Here is a 25,577-nt window from a genome sequence, read left to right as displayed (position 1 = left end):
ATCACCCCCAAAGAGATCCTGGCGCCCAGAATTGCCTCTGTCGTCTCCCCTTTCCCTCTTCTTTCCCAACCTGCATAACCAGCTCGTTCCATTTCAGACCAAACTGAACACTGCATTTCACTCTTGCTCACCACCACCGCCGTCCATCTTTTGTCCTCTGTTTATACTCTTCCCTCCGCCGCCCTCAGTTGGCTCACGTTCTTTACAGAGAGACTTTTCTCTCGTTCACTCCTTTTGTACAAATCCACCTCGACCTAAACGCCAGCCTCCTTCCCTTCGTCGATCCCTCGCGCCGAGAATTCCCAGAAAGCACTCGAGCCTCCGCGTCCAACATTCCAGCACTGATCATATGAGTCTCTGGCTTTGTACGCCCTCCTGACCCTGCGAACGGCCTCGAACACCCCCCCCTTGCCTTGTTTGCCTCTTTCACGAGGATATTTATTCTCTGCAAATATTAGAGTCAGACAAAGAACTAATACGCGGGTCGTGCGTCCATACAGATTCGACTGGCTTCATCTTCTGCAGTCCCACATAACCTATACACTCACTCTTCAACAATCTTTCTCCCATAGCCAGTCTTTGAAAGACTGCCGCGTACACTCATTTGGAGAATCTCACCGCAGTCGACATGAGATTCTCGTCGATTGCCTTGACGGCAGTCGCTGCCTCGACCACGCTCGCCCAACCCCACGTCCACAAACATCGACACTTGCATGAGCACAAAGAGCGCGATGTCACCGAGACCGCTTGGACAGCGGGCCCGACTGCTTATGTTTATATGCTCAACGGACAGGAACTCTCGCCCGGAGAAGTGTGCGATGGCCTGGAGGATCATGAATTGAAGTTTGTGGATGGTCAGGATCCTGGCGTTTGCTCCCAGGCTTCGACTACGTCTAGCAGCTGGTCTTCGTCAACTTCAACAGAATCCAGTACAACCCCCTCGACCACCACTACCACGTCGCCACCGGTCTCTTCCTCTCCCCCGGCCGAGTTCTTCCAAAAACCATCTTCTCCAGCTTGGTCCAGCCCAAGCGGATCTGCTAGTTCTAGCTCTGCTCCTGCTCAATATTCCACCGCCCCTTCTGGCGGCAGCGGTGTTACCTCTGCATTTCCCGACGGTCAACTTGATTGCGGCACTTTCCCCTCCCAGTATGGCGCGGTCCCTCTCGACTACCTCGGAATGGGTGGCTGGGCTGGTTTGCAGGCGGTCTCTATTGCGGGTGGCCTCGTCAACCACATCGTGACGGGTGTATCGGGCCAGTCTTGCTCGGAGGGCATGATGTGTTCCTATGCATGCCCCCCTGGCTATCAGAAATCCCAGTGGCCTTCCACACAAGGTGCTACCGGCCAGTCCGTTGGCGGCCTCTCCTGCTCAGGCGGCAAGCTCCATCTGACAAACCCGGGTCTCTCGAACAACCTTTGCATTCCTGGCGTTGGTGGCGTCCAAGCTACTAACGATGCGAGCGGCGTTGTTGCTATCTGCCGTACCGATTATCCTGGGACTGAGTCCGAAACAATCCCAGTCGAGCTTCAGCCTGGCGAGACAGAGCCATTGACCGTTCCCGATGCCGCTACCTACTACGAATGGCAAGGACAATCAACGTCTGCCCAGTATTATCTGAATCCTATCGGAGTGTCTGCCGCTCAGGGCTGCCAATGGGGTTCACCTGGTCAGAACCTGGGCAACTATGCCCCTATCAACTTTGGCGTGGGTGCCAAAGGAGGTGTAACTTGGCTCTCGATCTTCCAAAATTCCCCAACGACCAATGCCCAATATCAAGGCACGGTTGAGTTGCAGGGCAATTTGTCCGGAACTTGTAAATACTCAAACGGTCAATACTGTGGTGCTACAGGATGCAATTCACAAGGCTGCACTGTAAGTTGACTTTCCAATCCTTTCTGGATGTTGTCCAGGGCTAACTTCGATTTAGGTCTCCGTCATATCGGGTACAGCAACCTATGTCATCTCCAATTAAGCAAATCACCGAAGCAATATCTCCCTGTACATGTTACGGATCTTCCTGCTTTCACATCGCATATCATACCCGGCGTTGACGTCTGGTTTTCCTTGCGCATTTTTCATTCTTGTTTAGAGCGTGGTGGAACCTTCAGGATCTACAGTGGTCGAAGCCGTCTTGTTGGATACTTGGTATATCAGAAGAAGCAAGAGCAGATCTCGAGGGCATATTGAGCGGAACGTACTACAGCAATATGTATACTCCGGGATGGGTGTCTTGTGGCGTGGAAATTTGTCGACTGTGGTCGGCTTCGCCTCCGTCTGCAAGATACGACTTCCGCTGGATATGGAACAGAAAGAAGATCAATGAGAACGAAGTGTGGTTGTCTGACGTCGACTCATCTTGTGCCAGGCAAGCAAAGCATAGACTCCCGTGGAATCAAAGACAGTGGAACCAGTTGCCAGGATATTTGGTCTTTTCTTTAACCGACTCAGGTCACGACCACCCTTCGAGGTCACGTCTGGCCAAAATCTTGATCAGCTGCGGTATCATTCCACTCCTTCCGCGAGTCTGGGCCAAGCATGCGCATGAAGAGGATGCATTGAAGAGCAGGTCGGCCTGATGTGAAACATTCGGGTTGGAATACGCTTTCTCTTGGGCGCATGTCTCCTGTGTTGTATTATCCAACATGCTCGTCTAGACATGGCAATGGTGTACAATATCAGTAGAAGGGACATCATGCTCGCAGCCAGCTACACGTGGTACATGTATCGCGTCCTATTACACCACGCGAGCGTGTCAAGTTTTCTCTGCCTTTGTTATTGTGCCCAGGAGGTCTCCATCCCCGAAGCCGTTTGATGTTGTTGCACTAGTTCCATTATTTTCGACGGCGGTCCCTCAATGTTCGCTGATCTGTATTGGCTTCTCAATTTTACCTTGAGACGATCTGTCCCCACCTTTCCAGATCACTTTACTACGCGGTGGTCGTTTATCCACTCGTATGAGCTCCAGTCCTGTCCAGTATTCGAATCTAGAGGTTATACAGTGATCATTGTCGGACATTGCACCCCTTCTTGGGGTATTATGCTGTCAACATCTGACTCTTTCTGTTCCACTCCTCTGTGCAAGGAGAAGATCCCACCAACGACCAATAATGACGGCGGTACTTCCTCCCTCCGCGTCAATAGAGCCATCTCTTAGGTTACTGTCACAAAACCTGCAGAATCAAAGTCCACTCCCGTTCCCGGCAGAGCACCTGATCTTTCTCCTCCGTGCTGGGCCCACATGCTGCTGTCCCTACTCCTGCGACGTCTGCATCGAGCCGCCATAGGACTCCCTGCCTTCTCTTCCCCGGCTCTAGCAGGTCGCATGGGTGCTTGGCAGTCTCGACCGTAACCGCGTCGTAGAGCTGAGTAGAAAACTGCATGTGTGGTCGATCTCCTTCGGACGTGCCTGAGAGATACGTCGCGCGCAGGGCGGGGATGTCGCCCGCTGGAACATGTTTCGTTATTCCGTTAGCGACATCCTCACTGCGACCCTCGTCATTGTCATCTCCCACAGCTGTGGTAAAAATGGCATCCTCTGAAGCAGACGCTGAGACCGTGCACCATTGAACATCGCATCGATTTCCATTCTCTTGTGGCACCTCGTAGTGTTCCTCCATGTCGTCAATCTCGCGTTCCCAGATCCCCACCTGCTGTGAGAGATATTTGTCGTTGTACGATTCCGACGGCCCGCGACCGAACCATCTGACATACCTGTACTGAGGAGCAAGTTGAATGGAATGCCCGACTCGGGGGAGGTTGCGCGGGTGCGAGCCATACGGTATAAGGCGCGTGTGGATTTGTATCGTTAGCCGAGACTCCCCACCTTGGGCAGAGCCGCTGTTGGGGTTGTCGCTGCTGGAGCTAGCGATGGAAGTGGCTGTGATGGTGTAGGTAGTCACAGCATCGAAATGCCAGGCCAGACTGGGCGGAGCAAGAGCATGCTCGGCCGTCAAAGTCACCACCGCGACTTCCACGGTCCTGTCCGCCGAATCTGTATGGTTCTGTGTCGAGGAAGCCCAATCCGAACGCACGCTCGCTTTGAAACTCTTCAATCGACTTGTCATCATGTGCAGCCCGTACCTTTTCCATTCGCCAGTCTGCCATGCGATGTCATTGTCCGTGGGCGGTCGCCAAAAATCCAGAGCGAACAAAGGGGAGGGAGATGCCAGGTTGTGGCTCTCAACGCGCGTGTCGGACAAGAGCTGGCTGGAGTTGTGGGCGAATGAGGATATTTGGCCGCGGACTCGATCGAATGTGATGGTAGTCGAGGAGGTGGAGATTTTGTATTTCAGGCTGGTCGCAGAGAACCTGAGCAATGAATCGGTGGATGACGGAGGAGGTATAGGTGTCGCCGAGCTGCTTCCGTGCTTGGAGGAAAATATGCTGGCGAGAGGTGGCATAGCAGTTTGAGGGGCCGTAGCTAGTTGAGTCTGATACCAGGCTATCACATGGCCGGCCCTTGCCCATCGTGTGTCCTTTTTCAACCGAAAGGCAATCCTGAGGCAGCATTCGCGGGAAACCTTGTGTTTGAGGACATCTTCGGGCAGCTGGACTCTTCTTTGCGACCCCGGCGGAACTGGAGGAATCGCCAGGACTCCGGCAGCAACAAGTTCAGACCTGTTCACGCATGCGTCAACTACTCCATTCCCCAATTGAAATGGAGGCGAGATTTGACAAACCTTTGGCCGTAAACTTGTACTTCGTACTCCGCCCTAATATGTTCCAATCCTATGAAATCATAATGATTCTGCACAACAAGATATTTCCCGTTGAGCTCGGCATCGATTGGTTCGTATATCTTTCTCAGTTCTACTAAGCCGCGCGTGGGGGTGTGGTTACTGTGGCATAGCCCGTCCATGACAAAAGTGCCATCGTTCGGTACGTCCCCGAAATCGCCACCATAAGCATAGTACTTTCTGCCGTCGGAATCTTCTTTCCAGAGCCCATGGTTCGCCCACTCCCAGATGAATCCGCCTTGGAGTCGTCTGTGGGAGCGGAAGAGGGTCCGGTAGGTTTCCAAAAGCCCGGGGCCGTTGCCCATTGCATGAGCGTATTCACAGAGGATGATCGGTTTCTCGAAATCGTCGCCTTCAGACTCGGCCTCTCTCTTTAAGTCTGCAGGAGACGTGTACATGTGTGAAATCATGTCGGTCGACTTAGCTTGCCAGTCGGGCTCGTAATGGATGAGGCGGCTGGGATCGCGTTCTTTGATCCACCTAGACATGGCAGCATGGTTGCGACCATAGAACGACTCATTGCCCAACGACCAGATGATGACGCTTGGATGGTTCTTGTCCCGTTCAACCAATTGATGTGCGCGGTCGAGATACGCGGACTCCCACTCTGCGTTGTCGGACGTGTAATCTGCGGAATCTGTGGATGTACGTTTTGCCTCTTCTTCGTGGCTTAGGCCGTCACAGTTGAGCTCTAAAGCGGCAGCAGTAGCAAAACCGTGGCATTCGAGATCTGCTTCGTCAATGACCCACAAGCCGAGCTCATCACAGAGACCATGAAGGCTCGGATGAGAGGGGTAGTGGGAACAGCGCACTGCATTGATATTATGCTTCTTCATGAGCAGGAGGTCATGACGCACCCAGTCGAGTGATACTGCACGGCCGAGGGTTGGGTGGTTGTCATGGCGGTTTGTGCCGTGGAACGTAATGGCCTTCCCGTTAACGCAGATGTTGCCATTCTTGAGCTCAACTGAGCGAAACCCGACAGCGTGGCGGATGGAATGAACTGGAGGAGTATCTCGCTTGACCGAGAAAAGACAAAACTCTAGATTGTATAGATAAGGTGTCTCTGCGGTCCATTTGCGTGGATTTGGGATTTTGATCGAGTGAGAGCATTTGGTAGATTTCAACGAAAGCGAAATACGCTCAGCCTGGACGATTCTACCCTCGGCATCCCTGAGGGTTATCGATAGGCAGCAGTCGTCACCCAACACCACGTCGAGATCGGTATTCAGTATCGCGTCCTCGTACTTTTCGTCAAGCTGCGTCCTGATGAAGAAATCCTCGATTCGCGTCCGAACGGGAAGCGCTATTAGTTGCACATCGCGAAAGATACCAGAAAGCCACCATTGGTCTTGATCTTCGATGTAACTTCCGGAGCACCACTGAAGTACTTTGACCAGGATGCGGTTGGGCTTGCCCCTTACTACGTGCTTCGTGACGTCGAACTCTGCCGGGTTCCTGCTCCCCTGGGAATAGCCGATCTCCACGCCATTCAGCCACAGATAGAATGCACTGTCGACCCCGTCAAACCTCAATCTCAGCTGCTTGTTTTCGTCGAATGCAGGGGGGAGATCGAAATTTCGATAGTAAGTCCCAGTGGGGTTCTCCGTTGGCGTTTCAGGTGGACAGACAGGGAAGGGATAAACGATGTTTGTGTAATGAGGTCTGCCATAACCCTGCAATTGCCAATGGCCCGGGACATCGATGAGTGCCCAGGCAATTTCCTTGCTCTTCAGATCAGAAGGAGACCAAGAGCTGAATGTCTTACAGTCGGGCGCCTGTTCGGGGCTTTGGGAGTAATTGAAACACCATTTGCCATTCAAACAGACGGACGTGTCCGGAATGTAGTAGGAGCGAGGGGGCAGACGATTGCGTTGGAAGATTTTCTGATTACACCAATCTGGAGTCGAATGAATGCCATCTTGGGATGGTATGACGTTAGTTCTCTCCATCGAGCAGCTTCCTTCATCGTCATTTACCAACTGCATCTTCTTGAACAGACGACTGCTGACAACCCCAAACACACATCAACCGAGAGTATACCGAAAAGCAGTCGTCTTGAAGTCGATGTTTTCCACGTCTTATGCGAGCAAATACAATAAGAGCGTGGCGGTAGTCTTTGTCAAGCAATGTGTGAGATATAAAGAAGGACGACAGTCTAATTTCTGTGTCCAGAAAATGCGGGGGTCACGAGGCTGATGATGCTCGGGAGACCTTCCTCATTCATTCTTGACGAGGCTGTCGCCCCTCTCGACTTACCGTCACCCCTGTCTCTATCAGTATCTGGCACCTATTCCATGAGCTAGGACCAAACCGCATGAGAGGTCAGTTTTCGCAGACGTTCATATTTAGCAGCGACAGGATTGCCGGAGAAGCGGGGACCGGCACGGAGAGATGCATATGTAGCTCCCCAGCGGTGAGGAATTCTGTCAGGGAACTTGCTGTTACTCACTGGTGGTCACCGGTACAGGGGTGGAGAGAATCCTTCAAGTATGCTGGACAAAGGCAGGGACTCTAACGCAAGCATCTGTAAGTTGTCTCCCAGCTGACGCAAACCCAAGTTTTCTTCAACACCGGAAAGATGGGGAAGCCGGCTCAGGACTAGGGTGTGTTGATCCCCCAGTTTCTCCAAAATCACAGGAAAATGATTCGTGTAGAAGTCTTTTCTTTTGCGTGCACTGTTCTCAATTAGACTTTCGTCTTGAATGTGGAAGCCGACTAAGACATGCACGTCTACTCGTCCAGTGGCAGCAGTTTGAGGTTGAAAATTCAGGTGGCACCAGTTACCAACCCCATAGGACACGATTACGTCCACCACACTCTAGGCCTCGAAAAGATCAGAGATGGATTTCCATAGAGGCAGGCTAGTCGTCATCATGGACAACCAAGAGGATGGTGACCAAGTTAGTTTGACGTCAGGAGGAATAGGTACTTGTAGCAGACAATAGACAAACATGGGCAGATCGACATCCTCTTCCTCCAGTCGGGGTTAGCGGGGTCAACAAAGTTCGTTATAGCATGATCCAACTTTGGAAGTCTGGTCGAATCGTTCGGGAGGATGTAGACCGGTACCGGAGTGGAAGAAAGAGAAAAACTCGGATCCGGAAGTTCTCGAAGGCTGCGCCCAAGACCGCTATGCTCTGCAGTATGCCAAGCCATGCAAGCTTCTCCGCCTCCGGCATCTCCCGACGACAACGAAGACGGCGAGGCGGGTTAGATCTGTGTTTCGACGTTCAATAACAGCACAACTCGACAGCAAATCTCGGTCTCCCAGTATCTCTAAGATTAGAACATGAGGCAGGTGTCTCTGCCACTGGATGATTTGCACGTGTGGGCTCATTTCAACAACGTGCAGCTTTTCGACACCTTGATTGAGCCGCACGTTATCAGAGAGGATGGTAATGACAAAGGCGGTGGTCTCCTCGCAAAGGGCGAACACGGTCCAGGAACGCCTCTCGTTGCGGTCCCTCACGACCTGGTTCTCTCGAAAGAGCGAGTTGAGGGTTATGCGAAAGCAGATCAGAGCTTACAGGAGCTCCTGGAGGCAGCGGCCCCTCTAGCTCAGGTAGGTCCCAGACAATGGTGTGTCTGACGCCTCCACCAGGTAGGTCAACTTTGCAGCACACTGACTCCTCGAACGCAATCTCCAGAGTCCCCGGACGGCAGTGCTGCTGTTTCTCGTCTACCAGATGACAATCAACAACCCTAGCTCTCGCGGCCGTGGACTGGGATTCGACAACCCCTTTGCGGGCTACGTCAAAATGCTGCCGCACGCAATCCTACTGCCGACGTTCTACACGCCCGAAGAAAGGGAACTACTTATAGGGACATCTCTCTCAGAAGCCCTTGATCAAAAGTTGATCAGTTTGGAACGGGAATTCGACAAGTTAAGAGCTGCAACTGCAAAGATCCCCTGGTGCCAAGAGATTTGGTGGAGTGAAGGGGCAGATTGCCTGAGCTTCGAAGACTGGAAACTGGCAGATGCAATGTATCGCTCCCGTGCATTGGAGCTGCCTCACGGCGTGGGCGTTGGCATGGTCCCTATCGTTGACATGGCCAACCATGCCTCAGACGACCATTACAATGCCAGATTCGAGGTGGAGAATTACTCAGGATCCGTATCGCTCGTCGTACGAGACGACCGGATTATCCACACAGGAGATGAGATTACCATAATGTACGGCTGCGGCGGTGCATGTGAGATGCTATTTTCATACGGGTTTCTGGAGGAGCACGCGAGCACTGCCAGAGAGATATTCCTGACTTTGTCAATCCCATCCGACGACCCTTTGCGACTGGCCAAGATGCGGTTCGCGCAAGACGCGCCAGGGGTCCGCATCTATGTGGACGACTCAAATCAAGTCCGCTGGGACAGTCCCTTTGTCTGGTGGGCATGCATCAACGAGGAGGACGGTCTAGATTTTCGAGTGGAGCAGACTATCGACGGAGATACGGAGCTGAAGGCCGCATGGAAAGACCATGCGCTTACCACAGACACATTATTGCAGTCGATCTTACTTGCAGATCGCCTGCGAGACGTATTCGTCCTGCGAGCGGTCGTCTCGATCCAAGGAAGGATCGAAGAGCAAGGATCACGCCTCGCTGAAAGTGAAGCGTCATATAACGCTCTTCGCAGCGACCAAGTTAGAGATTCGGTATTTGGGGCCATCGGGAATCTTCGGAAGCTGGAGATGGAGCTCCTGACCAGGGCGTATGAGACCCTGGAAGCAGAGGTATGTTGTTCTCCACGCCACGCATATGACTAGCTTGTATCCTAAGTTCTTTATAGAAGGTACAGCTCCTCGAATCTACCGTCGTCCGTGACTATTTGAGACAAGGCGACGGCGGCACGGAGTTTCTAGATGGAACCCCAGACGACTTTTCATGAGGGGAACTCGCTGTCATGGGCGCGAGATTCCAACCAGAGGAAGACTTATCCAGTCTTCCAGATCAAAGCGGATCAGCTCGGAAGTGCATGCTCGAGTGGTGTGAGCTGTCAAATCACAGTACCAAGGTCGAGGCAGTTCTGCACCAGAGTGGACTGACGCAACCTAATTGTGGCTTCATACTTTCTAAACAAAGCTAACGGGGGCCCCTCTTTGTCTCTTGAAGGAAGCGGACCACAGCGATTCGTCGGAAATGTGGCAATCTGGGGTTTTCCCGCAGTTTTCCGTTCGTCCTTGGGCCGACTGCACGAGCTGTGGCAGCACCGTCAAAAGGCAATTTGAGCTGAGATGAAGGCTCTCTGCCGAAGGAATCAAGAAAAAGGACATGCAGATATGCTCCATGGCAGAAGCACTGTGACCACATATGTACTTGTAATCCGAGCATCATTGTCATTGCCACATTTTCTGCGTTGCATGATGGAGGAGGGGAGACGCTCGAGCGGTTCCGCTTAAGCCAACAGCAAGACTGGGGATGTGGAAGCGAACGAGACAGGAGCGCCGATAGCTCGATTCGACCCAAGTTCGAGATAAGTTTTTAGTGGTTGAAGTCGATCGCATGATGTTGAGAAAAAGGCACCGATGTGGGCGGACGTTGCTCGGGTGGATGGAAGTCGCGGCGACCCATTGCTTTGATTGGCTACCAAGTCATCTTACTGTACTGCGTCGGAAAGGTCGATTCGAAAACGCTATTTCTGAGTGCTTTGCCCTTCTGCCGATCTTGCTCCTGACCTTGTCGCTGCCAGTCTGAAGTTGCGGGGAAATGGAACGGGGCCGGGAAAAGGAAGGGTGGAATAGGCTTCGAGGAGAGAAGAAAGAGAGCTTTGACTTGATGTAATAATCAAGCTGGATGATCACGAAAGTAGATGCACCAGTCGTTTGGGGTTGAGCCCACGGATGGCCAGGTCGACGGGACAGCCGGTGCTGGACCTTGCAGACTAGCCCCTGTAGGGGTCGCCCAGGAGGGCACCTAGCCCCTCTTAGCCCCGGTGGTCGGGGCTGAAGCTCGGGGTCTCAACAAAACCTTCAAACCCCGCGCTGTTCTTTCCTCGCTCCATGCCCCGACGTGCACCCCAGTCTAGTCCCCAAGCCATCGACACTGTGTCGGAACGAATTCCTCTCACCATCCATACAGACACGACGAGCTTCTCTTCGACGACACGAACACGAAAAGGAAAACTTCGTTCAGACCACCCTTACCCCCAGAACACCAGATCCTACCCTCCCTGCAGCTTGGTCGACCCTGGTCCGTCCCTCATCCCACACAACTTAGCCAATTGCCGATCTTCTAGCCCTGAGGATTTTCGAACACACTTCCATCTGCTCTCTTCTGTCACCGGGATTGACATGTCATAATCACTCTCTTGCCCCCTGTGCCTTTTCCCTCTCCTGCATTCGACCCTCAACACTCTCGCCAGCTCTGGACCTTTACCAACCCAACCTACCTGAAGACAATCTGTCCTGTTCAACACCTTGCCGACCGAACTGCCTGGTACATTGTACAGTATATGCCGCTGCGAGACTGGATACGTCGGTCGCCGACCCAATATAACCTGCCACGATGCCCGGCATCTTGCCGATGAAGATGATTCGAGTGGGGAGCAGTACCCAGAGCAGGATTGCGCAAGCTTGTGACCGATGCCGCAGTAAGAAGATACGGTGCGACGGCGTCAGACCATGCTGTACTCAATGTGCCAATGTCGGCTTCGAGTGCAAGACCAGCGACAAGCTGAGTCGCCGGGCTTTTCCGCGAGGCTATACAGAATCATTGGAAGATCGCGTTCGTGGCCTCGAGGCCGAGGTTAGAGAGCTCAAGGAGCTCTTGGACGAGAAGGACGAGAAGATCGATATGCTGTCTCGCATTCACAGTTTCTCTCCTCCCTCGCGAAAATGTTCGGCCTCCTTGTCGCCGTCACATGCAGCACAGGTGAAGGCCGAAGTTGAATCGGCTAGGGAAGAAGTGCTGCATGTTGAAATCCCTGCACCCGTGCAGCCCAAGGCCACCTCGACTGGTTCCTCGACCACGCCTTCTTTCATCGAGGCGTTTGATCAGAAAGTCCAAGAAGCTGGCCGACAAACCACTGGCATATCATCGTCGGGCCTACAAAAAGCCATTCAGCCTACTCGTCGATCCGCAGCCCCCGGCCCCAAAGTGCCTCCCAGGATCCATTCTGATCAGTATATAAGTATGTCATTCCACAATCCCATTTTCTATTTCGCGCATCATGCTCACATATGCAGACCTTTTCTTTCAAGAGTGGCAACCGTTGTTGCCAATTCTCCATCGACCAACCTTCCTCCGTGTTTATGAGCAGTACCTAGCCAATCCTGAATCAGGCAACTGGCAGAGTAACAAGCAAGCATACGCCCAACTATTCCTAATCTTCGAGATTGCGGCCCTATCCAATATCTCCACCCCGAAGAAGAATACTCCGTCTTACGAGGGACAGTGGCGCAAGGCTCTTTACTCAACTTCTTCGAATGCTTCTCTACCAACACTCCAATGCCACGTGCTAGCCCAGATCTGCTACATGCTGCGTGCCGACTACACACATCTAGCGCGGCATCGCGGCATCGCAATCACAATGTGCCACGAGCTTGAGCTTCATCAAGGACACAAGTACCAGAGCTTGTCTCCTCTCGAGGCTGAGACCAGAAAGAAGGTGTTTTGGTGCCAATATGTTCTCGACAAGTAAGCTGCCAACTTCAACATCCCTGCAAATCCGTTGAGTAAGCATCAGACGACTGACACCCACCTCCAGGTTCATATCCGCTGCCACTGGCACGCCAGTACTTCTCCGCGATAGTGACATCACCACAGAATACCCAGCTGACGTCGACGACGAGAACCTAAGCACTCAGGGTTTCTCTCCTACCCTTCCTGGTGAATTGACAAAGATATCGAGCGCACTTGCGTTGTTCCGCGTTTCCAGAATTCTGTCCAAAGCCCTAGACACTCTGTATCCTGCCAAAGCAAGCTATCAGCTCTCGTTGACCAAACTTCACGCGCTCTCCGACGAGCTTGACCAGTGGTCAGAAGAACTTCCCGAGCACCTCCGCTTGCGATTCTGTAATGACAAGCCTGCGACGAATCTGATAGGCTGCAGATCGCCGCTGCTGGTATGTGTTGCCCTCCCTCTTACTGAGCGGAATTCCTGATTCTTTCTATAGTCCCTTGCCTACTTCTTCACGAGAAGCTTGATCCACCGACCACTACTCTGTCACGCGTCTGGAAGCGCCTCCTCGGCTGCTGGTATTGTTTTGGCAGCCGCAGGCAAACACGTTCTCCAAATCCTTGATCTTCTTTTAGAGCGCCGCATGAACTATACTTTCCCACTGAACAAGGCCGACATACTGTTGAACTCAGGATTGGCGATACTCTGGCAATCTCTTGATTTGGAAGATGACAGTAAGCTTGCCAGAGACAATCAAAAGTCTTTGGCAATGCTTGTGGGCATGCTACATTCAGAGAATGCGCCTGCTGCTGCGGAATTTCAGAAAATTGCCACCTGTTTTATTGCCCTAGACACACGACCAGCATCGCTGCACAATGCAGAACAGTCTACTGCTGGCGCTCAAAAAGCTACCGGTACAATGCCAGCTCCAACCGAGTCGAAGTCAAAATCTACTCGGAAGCAACTCCAAGCCATTGCCTCACGATGGTCTTCATTCAGCAACAAAGGAAAGCCCGAAGATCCAAGTCGACGTGCGACTGTCCCCCAGACTGGACCGATTTCCCTTAGTCCTGTCAATCGAGCAGCTAGCACTGTCAGCCTGTCCTCCACTCGATCAGCGCCGATCTTGCCAGTGGCCACTTCCTCGCCCCACCAAGTTACTGCATCGGGCCCTCTGGGCACGCCCGCCATCAATTTAGACTACCTGCCGCTCGGTGATGAGTTTGGCGACTCGCAAACCAGGACATCGTCGAGCACGATGCTGCCTCCGAAGAAACAGCCAGCACCCGCCCTTCCCGATTCTGGCTGGGAAACTCTGCTGGACGGTTTCGACCACAATAATGCGGCCCTCTACCAGGACCTGCAAGCCAGTAGCCACTCGCTCTACCAGATACCCAGCAACGAATGGACACCAGATGCATGGCACCTCTCGGGTATGGACCTTGCGACGAAGGCACCCGTACCTCAAAGCCTACTCAGCTTTTCGGAGGAATCATTGACAAGCGGCGACGATTTCCTGTTCAGCACTGCAGGGAGTCACAATGGCTCAACGGTGACAGGCGACAGTCTAGAGCTCCCAGAGACATACCGAGGCATTACTATCCCGGTGGATGATGAATTTGAATTTCATGAGGTGGAAGCTTGAACTTCTGGGCGAATCAGTGTGGGTCGGTTGATTGTGCGCGACAATTGTGTTCTTACAATGGCTGGTCATTCTCGGGAGTGCGAGCCGTTTGAAAAGGTTGTACAGTGACGAGAAACGTGTGATGATGGACTACGGTATACCCCCGATGCTGTTTGGACTTTGAGGCATGATGAGGCTCGGAATATCCAGGAACTGGTGAGGATGATACCAAAGGGGAAAAGATGCAACGGAATGAGCCTCATGCAAGCAAAATTGATATATATTGCAAGCAGTGGCAGACGCGCCCTGAGGTCTGGGTTTGGCGAGCCACGTGAGAAAAGCACAGAATGTGTTCATAGTTAAAGTATACGATTAAAATACATACTGCTATCTCGATGCTGGCACTCAATTTACCCCAGAAATGGTATGACTTTGACCAAGCCCCATGGTTTAATTCCTACGATGGTTTGCCACGGAGGCTTTGTCTCCTGCCCAATCCGCTAGGGTCCTCTGCGGGTCGTTTCGACTGCGTGCTGCATGCTTCGACCGGTCCTGATTGCAGCCTTGTATCAGGGGTCTTTCACTACCGTAACGTCGGAGGCCTGGTGTGGACCCGCAGCGGACCGCACAAACGTGCTTCTCGAAACGGACGGGCTTTGTTGGCAGCCCTTCCGGTTTGAGGCTAGCAGCAACGGTATCGTACCGCATTCGGAACTATGGGATTTGGGCAAAGAGATCTATAGCCCCAACCTCTGCTCAATATGTCTACATATGAGATGATCAAGAGTATCAACCTTCGGTGAACCGTGTGGAACAAATCAGACAGGCTAAGTGCAGTCCTGTCTCTGAGTGTCTTCAAAAAGAACCTGGTAGCTACTTTCCGTATAAGTATATGATCTCGAGAGATATCAGGGTACTACAGCATCACCCCAAGCATTACAATTTTGAGCTTTTTTGCAACAACTCCACTCCTGCGTTGCTGATGCAAGGTTTCCCCGTCTCCTTGACTTTCGCTTGGTAGAGGATCTTTCCTCCTTCCTTCCACATTTCCGTCACAATTGTCTGGCCCGGTAAAACCGTCCCGCTGAATCTCACCTTAATGTTCTTGAAGGGTCCGTAGGCCTGGAATACATGCTTGCCGGTGATTCCGAAGGTTGCCAGACCATGGAGGATAGGAACTTTGAAGCCCCCGGCGGCGGAGAATTTCGGGTCAATATGAAGCGGGTTGCGGTCGCCCAGGAGCCGGTAAAGCGCAGCGAGATCGTCTGATGTCCTTTCTTCGACCACCTTATCCGGCGCACGCGATGGAGCGGCATTCATAGCGGTGGCGGCGCCACGATCACTGGGTTTGCGTTGACCCCCGAAGTTGCCAGATCCACGGATGAAGGCTACACTTTCATTGTAGAAGACGGGTTTGCCTGCACTGTCAACCGTTGTGGCACCTCTTCTCACAAGGGCCGCATTTCCTTTGTCGACAACCTCGATCAAGCTTGTTTCGGTCTTGAGCGTGCCTGATGTTGGAATGGGGAACTGTTTAATCTCCAGATATTGTTCTCCATGCAAGAGCATGCGTTGGTCGTAGTTGGGCACGATGTCCTTCACATTCCACGGTGTGGTCGCGGCATATGTGGGCACAATGCCGAACGTAGGAAGGACCTGGAAGTTCGGAGAGCCCTCGTAAACAAGATCGAGGTCGGTGCGGTGCGCGCCCATGGAGAGGTTGTATAGAATGACCTCTACGTCATCGTAGGTATAGGTCGAGGCGATAGGTTTCATCGCTATGGCTTCTTGGATCTTTGCAATATATTTGCGGTTGGCGCGGTTTTCTTGAGACAATGCTGCAGCCTGGGATATCGTCAGTATGTAGTATACAACAGGTTTCGACACTTCTACGCCTTACAATCTTGGGATTCTTCAGCACGTTGCCCATGGTGTATCTGCTGCCGTCTTGTGGAGTATCTGGATTGTCTGCTTTCCCATTGTCGAAGTTGCAGATCTCCGAGAATGCCTAAAAATATGGTCAGTGGTTATCACTCAAGGTCTGTCCAGCCTGAGTGACTTACTTCCGCAACCTGTTCCACGCTCGGTACACCTTTTTCGTGGTCAAAGTCAACACCCCTGGCTCTCTGCCAACGAGTGGCTCCAATCCATCCAGAGCCAGATTCAAAAATCTGTCCTGTCACTGGGGCTTTCTCACTGCACAGGGCGGCAACGACAGGCGCGACGTATTCGGGCTTGATGGCCTCGACATCTTTCTCAGGCCAGACTGTACGAGTCATGTTCGTCCCTGCTGTTGGAGCCAGTGAGTTGACCAAAACATTATACTTGGCTCCTTCTCGGGCGATGGTCTTTGTGAATCCAACGATGCCGCATTTCTAGGCGATGTCAGTAGTCAAGCTCTCATGCAAGACTTGGGGTGTACTTGCCGCAGCTGCATAATTGGCCTGCCCAAAATTCCCATAAATGCCACTCGTGCTGGTGATATTGACGATGCGTCCATATCTCTGCTTCAACATGATTGGAAATGCGGCCCTGGTAACGAGATAGGTACCCCTCAAGTGAATGTTCATGACCGAATACCACTGTTCATCTGTCATATTGGTGAAGGCCTTGTCTCCCAAAATTCCGGCATTGTTGATCACGACATCAATCCGGCCATAGGTATCCACCACCTTCCGCACAATAGCTTCTCCCTCCTCGACGGACAAGGGTATGGCAATTGCTTCACCTCCACGAGCCTTGATTTCAGCGGCGACTTTCTCGGCGTTCTTGACATCGTTGACCGCGACCTTTGCGCCCAGTTGGGCAAAATGAAGGCTGTATGCCCTCCCCAATCCGGCGCCACCACCAGTCACCAAGACCACTCTCCCTTGAAAACTTACCCGGCTGCCAGCTGGGGCACTGGCTTTTGGCAAGCTTTTCGCATCCTCGAGGAATTGCAAAATGGCGGCAGGCTCTTTTGGGTGCTCTGCACCGGTCCAGTCCACAACTTTCTCCCAGTTTTCAAGCACCATTTCCGCGGTCAAATCTTCCGGGCGTGCGAGAAATCCTTTGCTGCGCTCCCACCGGATCTTGCTGTAATGGCCGGCGGCCGCCTCAAAGATGCTTCCACTCTCATGGCACCTTTCATTGACCAGGACACCCACGAGCGGTACGACCCAATCTGGCTTCATCACTTCCATCATATCTTGGGTCCAGACTGTCTGTGTTAGTCTGCTGGCTGCACCGGGAGCAAGCACGTTGCAGGTGATGTTGTATTTGGCCCCTTCTTTGGCCAATGTCTCGCTGAAACCGACCAGGGCCATCTTTGCTGCCGCATAATTGCTCTGTCCAAAATTTCCGAATAGACCAGATGACGAGGATGTGTTGATGATCCGGCCGTACTTCTGCTTCCGCATATAGGGCCATGCTGCCCGAGCTGTCTTGAAAGCGCCATGGACATGGACATCCATAATGCTATCCCAATCTTCAGTCTTCATGTTCCTCAGCGTTATATCACGTAGGATGCCGGCGTTATTGATGAGGATGTCAACTCTTCCGAAAGCCTCGATCGCCGTCTTCACGATCTTGTCACCGTTCTGGACGGCATCATAGTTGGCCACAGCGATACCACCGGCGTCTCGAATTTCCTTGACCACAACGTCCGCGACCCTGGAGTCGCCTCTGCCACCGACATCCTTGCCATTGAAAGTGCCACCGAGATCGTTGACGACGACCTTTGCACCGCGTGAGGCGAGAAAATGGGCATATTGCCTCCCTAGGCCATTGCCGGCCCCAGTGATGATAGCGACCTGGTTATCGTACCGCAACTGCGAAGCCATCTCTGTCAGCTTCCCATGTCAGTGTTTGGGACCAGAATCAACGGCAGTGAAGCAGTGCCCTTAATGAACAGTAACTCGGCAATAAAAATACAGGAACCGAGGCACCGCGGACGGTACCAACCCCGCAAAACCGGGCTGTGGTGTCCAGCTCCCCACAGTTTCAGCCTTGCAATCGTAGGCGCCTCGGACAACTCGGGATGCGTAGAAGGGCCTGTGAAGCTCACAAGTTTCGTAAACTTGTCTCGTGGCCGTGCTTGGCTGTTTCTTGACAGTGGCCTCGTCAAGGGCAAGGACTGGACAGAATTATGTGCATAGTGTAACGGGATTTCGCTGGGGACCGACGAGCTCGGTCGCCTCGAACGCGGGAGGTTTGTAACCCGAGGCACAACTACCTACCCTGGTGTCATGTCTGACAGTTCACATGACACATATTTCGGGGGAGCCACAACGTCATTTGAAAAAAAAAAGTATCTGTCAAAGATGCTGCTTTTCTGGCTGACACGATGTCTTGAGTCAGTCCTTGACCGCCAGCACCTCATTTCTCTTCTCTTGGACCAGTACTGGTTGCCATGATAGCCTCAATACAACTGAATTCATCGTTTGTGCTTTGGGTTTCAAGCCATTATTGCGATTTGTGTCTGATGGCGCCAAGAAGATTTGGCCTTCTGTAGCACGGACGAAGTGACTTTATGTCGTCATTATTTCGACATCGACAACTTGAGGGGATCCCAGTGTCACGTCTAAACACTCAGGTAAATAAAGAGGTGTACGAAGCTCTTGATATGAAGTAAGTGCAGGAACCTGCTACGCAAAACAAATACCATACCTCTTCTCTGCCTCCCTTGTTCATAGGCTTGTGTTTTCACGTAACCATATCGTCAAGAAGACCCACGACCTATACAGCAAACGCTGCTTGTCGTATCAACATGCATCGTCTGCCTCTAGCAGTTCCCAAATCCCGTTCATTTCCTTACGCCGGTTCTCATCGACACGCCTGTCTTTTGTCAACATGTGCGCCCCTCCACAGTTCCAACCAACACTCTCAGCCTTCTTCGACGGACAGCAAAACTAGTAATGTTGCTCAAGACAGCCTCCCAGGCTGGGGAGGTCGGCACGCTCGTGACCACGCGGTCAAGCGTCCTCCTGTTGACGTTCAAGCAGAGTCTTCACAACAGGGGATGAAAGACCATGAGGAAATGAAGGAGGGCAGCGATGCAATCTCACGGAGAGATGAGAGAGCCAGCAACAAGAAGGCAAAGGAAGACCATCCAAAGGCACCAGAGCCAATAATTGGGATGAACGACGAGAGAGGATCAGTACGTTGCGAGCTTTCCCATTAGAAGAGATTCCGAGGAGTTGCACGATGAGATCGACTTGCTAACGGCCCGGGCAGAAGACACATTAAATCACACGGAACACATGCTCTCGTGGCCATTGAGATGGCCCTATTATGGCGTTTATGTAAATATTACCCACGTGTTGGAACAATGGATGTGCTTGACGGAGTGGAATTGCTCTCCGTACTGTCCAGCTTTGGGCTTTCCTACGTATAGAGGCTGCAAGCATCACCGCCCGACATGGAAAGACAGGATATCATTCTTCCCAACCTCTATTATTGAATCTTCCGCAATTCTCCTGCCACCGTCCCCTTCGACAAATGCGATGGGCGCATCACCCATGACCTTTCTTGCCACGTCCGCAACCGTACTGCCCTTGTTCACCAACACGCAATCTCTGAAAACAGCCGTGGACCCAGCTGTTCCCGAGCCGTAGGTGTGGATATTCTTCACAGGGAATACCGCCACAAGGCCGAGCATTGCTGCCGCCCGAGTCAAAACTTGTACCACGCCGGTACTTCCGAAACGGTACAGCACCATGTCCTTGAGATTCTCTATCCGCTGTTTCAGCTTGTCATCCATCTCCTTGAGTCCTCCGCCACTGGGATCACCCTGCTCAATCAGATCTTCCCGGGTGTCGAGGTAGTCTGCTCCTTCTTTGTATTTGATGTATCCCTGCTTCGCCAGCCGACGCAGAAACACCTCTGATATGGCGCTGCACAGAACGATTCGGTCGGGCGGTTGTTGCTTTGCAATCTTAGCAATGTTGCGATCTGCATCCGGGTGATCGATCTTATTCAGGGCAAGGACGGTAGGGAACTTCTCATCTGTGAAGGCATTGACAACTTTGAGAATAGTCTCATCGCTCCATTCCTCGAGGGGTTGTTTCAACTGCAGTTTGTCCAAGCACCGAGCAACGACTGCGCTGGTACTACCGTAGCCTGAGAACTGTGCTTGGAGTGTATCCACCGGTGATGCTTTCACAGCAAGATGCCGTCTCTTGATACTTCCCCATTTCTCCATCAAGTTCCCTTGGATCCAACGAACGATCTCGCCACGCAGCCATTCGATGTCCACACTGGGGTCGTAGCCTCGGGTGGCTTTGCCATCGGCGTCCGTTGTGCCGCTGACATCGACCACATGTATAAGAGCGTCCGCATGGCGAAGATCGTCCAAAAATTTGTTCCCAAGTCCTCTACCTTCATGGGCACCTGGGACCAAACCAGCGACGTCAAGCAGTTCTATGGGCACCGATCTCTTGCCGTCCACGCAGGACCCGTAATTCGGCCGGCACCTGTCGGTGACGCCATGTCGCTTGCAGGCACACTCGACTTGGAGATATCCGACGGCTCTTTGAGGATCGATTGTCGTGAAACTAATATCGCACAGACTTAGTCCAGGAGCGGGTCAGACTGAGGTAAGGGTCTCTCTCTTACGGGAAGTTGCCTGCGCAGAGATCATCAGCCTGGTCCTCCTCCTTGGTCGGGAAGAAACATCGCGCACTGACCCACTTTCGAACTGGCGTCTGTCAAGCTGTGACGGGCTTGTAAGTCGAGGTTTAAGCACATGTACATGCGGCTCACCTGTTTAAAGTCGTCGACTTGCCAGAGGATGGTTTTCCCACAAGCCCGATGAGTGGATCTCGGGGCATCGTAGGGGCGCACTCTCAAGCGTGTTCTGCAAGAGGGAGAAGAGAAGAGGGCAATTTCCCCGGCCAGGACGGCCGCCAAATTATCAGGCTAGCAGTCCGATTGTTTCGTGTGGTATGGTGGAAAATTATCGGACCCTCAAATTGCGCGCAAGGCGGAAGAGACTTCTGCTGCAACGCGGAAACTTAAAATGACGTGCAATGTGGGTATCGGATCATCTTTAAGTTCAGTCGACAATGAAATTCCTCTTTGTTTTCCTCAACGAGCCTAAACCTGGACCTGCCGCGTGGCCTTTTCATTGAAGGGGCGGTGTTTGCTGCAAACACGAACCTGGTTCTGCGGACGGCAAGGAGACATCGAGACGTTCCTTGATATCGCATTGACGAAGCAGGACGGTTCCGTATCAGGTTTTATACCACGTTTCATTTCTCGTCAGGGCCACTATACACCTTCCTTTCAATGATTTGATCAATACCTTGGTCACGATTGTGGTGATGTGTTTGTCAAATTCGAGGCAACCCATTTGCCAGAACATCTTGCGTTTGCATTCCGTGGTTCTGGTGTGCTTTGTTCTAGCCTTCTGCTTCAATACTGTTTCTGCTTCTCCCGAGCAGATAGTGCTTGATCGAGCATACCAAGTACTACATGTCTGTGAACCTTCCTTGAGGACTAAAGACTCTTCGGTGATGGCTGACCATACTGCAGTTCGATGATATTGAGACTACTAATGGGTTTGGATATATAACACGACCATATAAGGGATTTGTGTTCAACGACTTCTATGCCTTCAAACCTTCACACCCCAAGTTTACCGGCGTCATTTCCTCATACGACCTAAATTGTGCTGTCTCAAAGCCAAATGCTTTGTATGGAGCCGCATGCGCCAGCGCAGCGGTGAGCCAACGAGGCCACATGGTCCCACAAGGGAAGAGGCCCTCTGTCTGCTCCGACAATTCAACGAAGACATTCACTGTCCACGCGCTCAAGATCAAGCCGCTTGACCTGCCGGTCGGGTCTGCGACGATCAACCTCCAAGGTCTCCGTTCGAATAATCCAGAGGCTACTCTCTCCTGGGGTGTCGATTTCCCCGCTGGTTATCATGACGTCCTTTATGTTCGAGTTGAAGAGTTTACCGGGGAGATATGGAATGGCTTGACAAGGCTCGAGATATGGGCTGATTTCCATTTCGACAATATCAGAATGGATGATTGGGAGTTCTGTGTCGATGATATCGAGCTCGAACTAGACTCTCTTGCTCGACTTTGAGATCCCCGATTCCGCCTGAATTTGACCTTTAGCCTTAATTCAAACATTGCTGGGCATGTTTATGCATCCTTCAACCGTTTCGTCTCTGCTGCCACCTTTCTTTTTCAGCACAGGTACATTACCAACCTGATTGGGTCGGGAATGGTTTCCCTGGCTGGCATTTACCAGTGCAAACCTCTTCTAAGATATGACGTATGCCGTGCAAGATCGCAGTTTTCCATGGGTCTTGCGCGAAGTTTCGAGATCACTGGCAGAATGAGACTCTGGCAAGCAGATCACCGTGCCATCATTGGCCTCCATGAGTGACGTCTTCGCGGCCGCCATACTGCAGGGCTTGCATAAAAAGACCCAAGTAGACTGCTGAATTTTGCTTGTCAACTACCTACTAGCGCAAGTAGCTTGAATCACCACAGCTAACGCAAATACATAACCTCAAAATCTTACACCGTTCTCAGATAAACCCCTTCCATTAGGCAAATCGTCAGAACTCAGAATCACGAAGACAACAATGTCTGACAAAACTTTCCACGTCACTGGCGAGGACGTCCGCAAGATGGAGTCGAAGGAGTCGAGATTCCATGGCGGCCAGACGCCAAAGGATTCAGACACATCTGCAATGAAGGTAGGTGTGCACAGATTGTCGTTCCAAACATCCTCAATCAGATTTGCATCCGTCAGTTTGCTGACCTACTGTCATAGCAACTCCTCTCAGAACAAGAGTCCAAAAAGGAACAGATCGATCGCGTCAAGGCGAATCTCCCTCTCCCAGACCAGCCCGTTGGCGGAGTGAGCGCAGATCTGCAATCCGCAGACCAACGCACCGTGAACGTCGGCAGTGGTGGTGTGAATGTAAAACTAGGCACGGGGTCGGCTTCTGGGTTGAGAGAACCGGCCACGGCTGAAAGCAGCGTCAGAACAGATGGGGATGAGTTCAAGAAGGCGACCGAGCCACCTCGCCCGTAAGGTTCCTAAGCCAGGTCAGCCTCCACTGCCGATAGAGTTCGGTAAATGGTCAAGAGACGGTCAAAGGGAAAGGACTGCGGGCTGAAAAATCGAGAAAATGAAATCGGGCAGGAAAAAGAATGGTACAGAGAAAAGAGGACATCATCCATGGGCATCTCATCTGCTTCGTAGAGGACCGATGTCGAGTCCCATTTGAACAGGCTTGAACAGGGTCAACCGTTCGCAGCTCGAAAGAGTTCACTACTTTGTTATGAGTCAAAGAGCTCGACATCGAGTTGTGAATTCGTTCAGCTGAATCACCCTGCCTTCGGCTGTAATCATTCATCGTTTACCCCCACAGCAATCCAGCATTGGATGCACGATATAATCTGTGCACACGTTGTTTTCACCGATATTAATGCCAGAGCATAGCCGGAAAATTACGTTCCCATGGCAAGACATGCACTTCTCACGTAGCCTGGACCACCATCACAATGTATAGCGCCGCGGTTGGCTCCTACATCAAATCGTGATGCGGTGTGCTCAGTGTTTCGTTATTAATCCCCTGAGACTCAAATCATATACAACGTCTTCCACCTTCTTGACACTGTATTTGAGTGCATCCACTCTTCGCCGGAGTACATCGTTCTTGAGATTCAGCAGCTGAAAACCAGCGTGGACATCTTTTGTGAATTTTGAAATTTGCAAGGGCCGAGTGTAGTCGGCGAGAGTCACCGCGTTAGGAGCAAGACGCGCCAGCTCCTCGATCATATTGGTCAGGGCGAGGAGGTAGTCTTCGATTGTAATTTGAAAGGTATCTTCGCCTTTAACGTTTACCGGGACTACCATGGTCATCAGCAACTTCGATGAAGACGACGTAGGGCTCAGATATATACCTTCAAGTCTCTGTCCGACTTCTTCCAGCGTCACTAGATTCCCGCTCTTGAGCCACTCACACATTTGTATATTGCTGACCACATTTTGAACCTCTCGCTGCCACGTGGAGTTCCATTTGTAGAAGGGATACTGGGAAGCAGCCTGCGCCAGATTTTTCACCGTGGCTGCCTGCTCTTTGAGGGTTTCGGAACATGGTACGAGGACGGATTCTTCAAGGTCTGTGGTAGGCGTGTTGTGGACGCGGGAGATGATTGACTGCGTGACTCTTCCTTGCTTCGCGAGAGTTTCGACGATGTTCCTGAGCTCGTCACGGATCGCGGATTCTTCGTCTATTTTTGCTTGAAGGGAGGCGAAGATGGCCGGGTCGACATTTGACATGGGAGCCGGAGCCGCGCTGTTAGTCATGGCCGCCGTATCACCAGGCATCGTGCTTGAACAAAATGTGCACTATCTCACCAACTCCGAGTAGTTAGTTGAGATTGTACCTAGTGAAGAAGTTGGAGAGCTGTTACCGGCAGACCTCGATTTGCCATGGAAAAGTTGCGACACCAGTACAATTATTGCTGCCCACGGAGTGCTTTCGATCAAAATCAGATCTGACGGCAAGATCGTAAATAGCAGGTTGATCTGTCCTCTGGGATTTTACAGTGCTTTCTATGATCTATTGCTCAGGAATACGGGCTACACGAAGAGTCTGTGAGCGTTAAATATCAGGCCAGGCAAAACCCTGTGAGCACAAACCTTGAGCAGTCACACGTCTTGTCAGTCTAGTTTCCTGCCACACCAAAATCTCTTTTCTCCAAGGTCTTGCACCAGGCAAAAGACAATGATGAAAAGGGGATTGTTCGCGTCACAAGGCGGCAGTGTAAGGCCTCGGACACGGTGCGAGGGACCTCTGTGCAAGCACAGAAGGATCCAAGCTAGGTGCAAAAATAAATTTAATCAATGTTTGTCACCGTAGTGACCTGATAACAGTCAGCGGGAGCAGGGTATTCAGAGCCGTGAGGTGCTCACATTTCAGACTTCCGAGTTGTTAGCTCAAGCCAAATGATACTGGGACCTGAGGAGTACTCACGATTAAACTGAAAAGAACAGATACTACACTTGATCTAAGCCAGTTGGCAAAGCTGGGACAACATTATTAGTATGAGAAGTGCAAAGCAAGGGTCGATGGCACTCACAGAGCTGAGAAAAGGAAAAGAGAAGAAAAATCTGCGCTCGACGAGGAGTTGGGGGTTTTTAAATGAGCCGGTAAGACTGGGTTGGCGGCTTGGCACAAATGGAACTCTTGGCAGTGTGGCACCAGCCAATCTCAGGATCCACCCAAACTCCGGCAAAGTCCGTTAGGAGATCTGAGCGCTGCCGAGGCGAGGCGGTTTGCAGTGGTGGCACGCCTGTCTCAACTCACCTAGTAACTAACTGAGGAATGTGTGGGAAATTCGAGAACTGGCTCTCCAAAAGGAAAGGCCCCCAAGAATGGACTTAGAACAGCGCAGGTTGTCATAGACCTGGTTTTAAGTGAAGGAGACCAGTGACCGTAAGCCAGACAGCGGGGCTCTTGTCGCAGTTTACGCAGCCCCGACTGGACTGATACGCGGATGACACCGTAGAACAATTAGATCTTTGGAGCTCCATTCCCTCTCGAGCCTGACAAGGCAGAAGAGTCCAATGGTATTTGACTTT

At 51.9% G+C, this 25,577-nt stretch overlaps 9 protein-coding genes across 9 annotated transcripts; 5 read left to right on the top strand and 4 right to left on the bottom strand.

Moving 5' to 3' along the window:
• Positions 1 to 628: 628 nt before the first annotated feature.
• AYL99_10212 (hypothetical protein) lies at positions 629 to 1,976 on the top strand (the record flags this gene model as incomplete). The annotated part of the gene is made up of 2 exons (XM_018841718.1): positions 629 to 1,876; positions 1,932 to 1,976. 2 exons carry the CDS (start codon positions 629 to 631, stop codon positions 1,974 to 1,976), a joined length of 1,293 nt encoding a protein of 430 aa, XP_018688606.1.
• Positions 1,977 to 3,165: 1,189 nt separating this feature from the next.
• AYL99_10211 (hypothetical protein) lies at positions 3,166 to 6,728 on the bottom strand (the record flags this gene model as incomplete). The annotated part of the gene is made up of 2 exons (XM_018841717.1): positions 3,166 to 4,621; positions 4,684 to 6,728. 2 exons carry the CDS (start codon positions 6,726 to 6,728, stop codon positions 3,166 to 3,168), a joined length of 3,501 nt encoding a protein of 1,166 aa, XP_018688605.1.
• A 1,304-nt stretch (positions 6,729 to 8,032) lies between these two features.
• AYL99_10210 (hypothetical protein) lies at positions 8,033 to 9,628 on the top strand (the record flags this gene model as incomplete). The annotated part of the gene is made up of 3 exons (XM_018841716.1): positions 8,033 to 8,305; positions 8,391 to 9,473; positions 9,530 to 9,628. 3 exons carry the CDS (start codon positions 8,033 to 8,035, stop codon positions 9,626 to 9,628), a joined length of 1,455 nt encoding a protein of 484 aa, XP_018688604.1.
• A 1,616-nt stretch (positions 9,629 to 11,244) lies between these two features.
• On the top strand, positions 11,245 to 14,003 carry AYL99_10209 (hypothetical protein; the record flags this gene model as incomplete). Its single annotated transcript, XM_018841715.1, has 4 exons — positions 11,245 to 11,869; positions 11,925 to 12,375; positions 12,446 to 12,803; positions 12,855 to 14,003. 4 exons carry the CDS (start codon positions 11,245 to 11,247, stop codon positions 14,001 to 14,003), a joined length of 2,583 nt encoding a protein of 860 aa, XP_018688603.1.
• Positions 14,004 to 14,918: 915 nt separating this feature from the next.
• Positions 14,919 to 17,803, bottom strand: AYL99_10208 (hypothetical protein; the record flags this gene model as incomplete). Its single annotated transcript, XM_018841714.1, has 4 exons — positions 14,919 to 15,827; positions 15,883 to 15,990; positions 16,046 to 16,357; positions 16,394 to 17,803. 4 exons carry the CDS (start codon positions 17,801 to 17,803, stop codon positions 14,919 to 14,921), a joined length of 2,739 nt encoding a protein of 912 aa, XP_018688602.1.
• A 1,565-nt stretch (positions 17,804 to 19,368) lies between these two features.
• Positions 19,369 to 20,791, bottom strand: AYL99_10207 (hypothetical protein; the record flags this gene model as incomplete). The annotated part of the gene is made up of 4 exons (XM_018841713.1): positions 19,369 to 20,515; positions 20,577 to 20,586; positions 20,648 to 20,673; positions 20,724 to 20,791. 4 exons carry the CDS (start codon positions 20,789 to 20,791, stop codon positions 19,369 to 19,371), a joined length of 1,251 nt encoding a protein of 416 aa, XP_018688601.1.
• A 643-nt stretch (positions 20,792 to 21,434) lies between these two features.
• AYL99_10206 (hypothetical protein) lies at positions 21,435 to 22,055 on the top strand (the record flags this gene model as incomplete). The annotated part of the gene is made up of 2 exons (XM_018841712.1): positions 21,435 to 21,440; positions 21,495 to 22,055. The coding sequence occupies 2 exons, from the start codon at positions 21,435 to 21,437 to the stop codon at positions 22,053 to 22,055; spliced, it is 567 nt and encodes a 188-aa protein (XP_018688600.1).
• Positions 22,056 to 22,563: 508 nt separating this feature from the next.
• On the top strand, positions 22,564 to 23,018 carry AYL99_10205 (hypothetical protein; the record flags this gene model as incomplete). Its single annotated transcript, XM_018841711.1, has 2 exons — positions 22,564 to 22,677; positions 22,755 to 23,018. 2 exons carry the CDS (start codon positions 22,564 to 22,566, stop codon positions 23,016 to 23,018), a joined length of 378 nt encoding a protein of 125 aa, XP_018688599.1.
• A 448-nt stretch (positions 23,019 to 23,466) lies between these two features.
• On the bottom strand, positions 23,467 to 24,320 carry AYL99_10204 (hypothetical protein; the record flags this gene model as incomplete). Its single annotated transcript, XM_018841710.1, has 3 exons — positions 23,467 to 23,514; positions 23,583 to 23,839; positions 23,894 to 24,320. 3 exons carry the CDS (start codon positions 24,318 to 24,320, stop codon positions 23,467 to 23,469), a joined length of 732 nt encoding a protein of 243 aa, XP_018688598.1.
• Between the last annotated feature and the right edge of the window lie 1,257 nt (positions 24,321 to 25,577).

The sequence above is a fragment of the Fonsecaea erecta genome (assembly GCF_001651985.1).
Source record: "Fonsecaea erecta strain CBS 125763 chromosome Unknown Scaff11, whole genome shotgun sequence".
Classification (NCBI taxonomy): domain Eukaryota; kingdom Fungi; phylum Ascomycota; class Eurotiomycetes; order Chaetothyriales; family Herpotrichiellaceae; genus Fonsecaea; species Fonsecaea erecta.
Note: the sequence above shows the minus strand (reverse complement) of the source record. Positions and strands in the feature narration are given on the sequence as shown.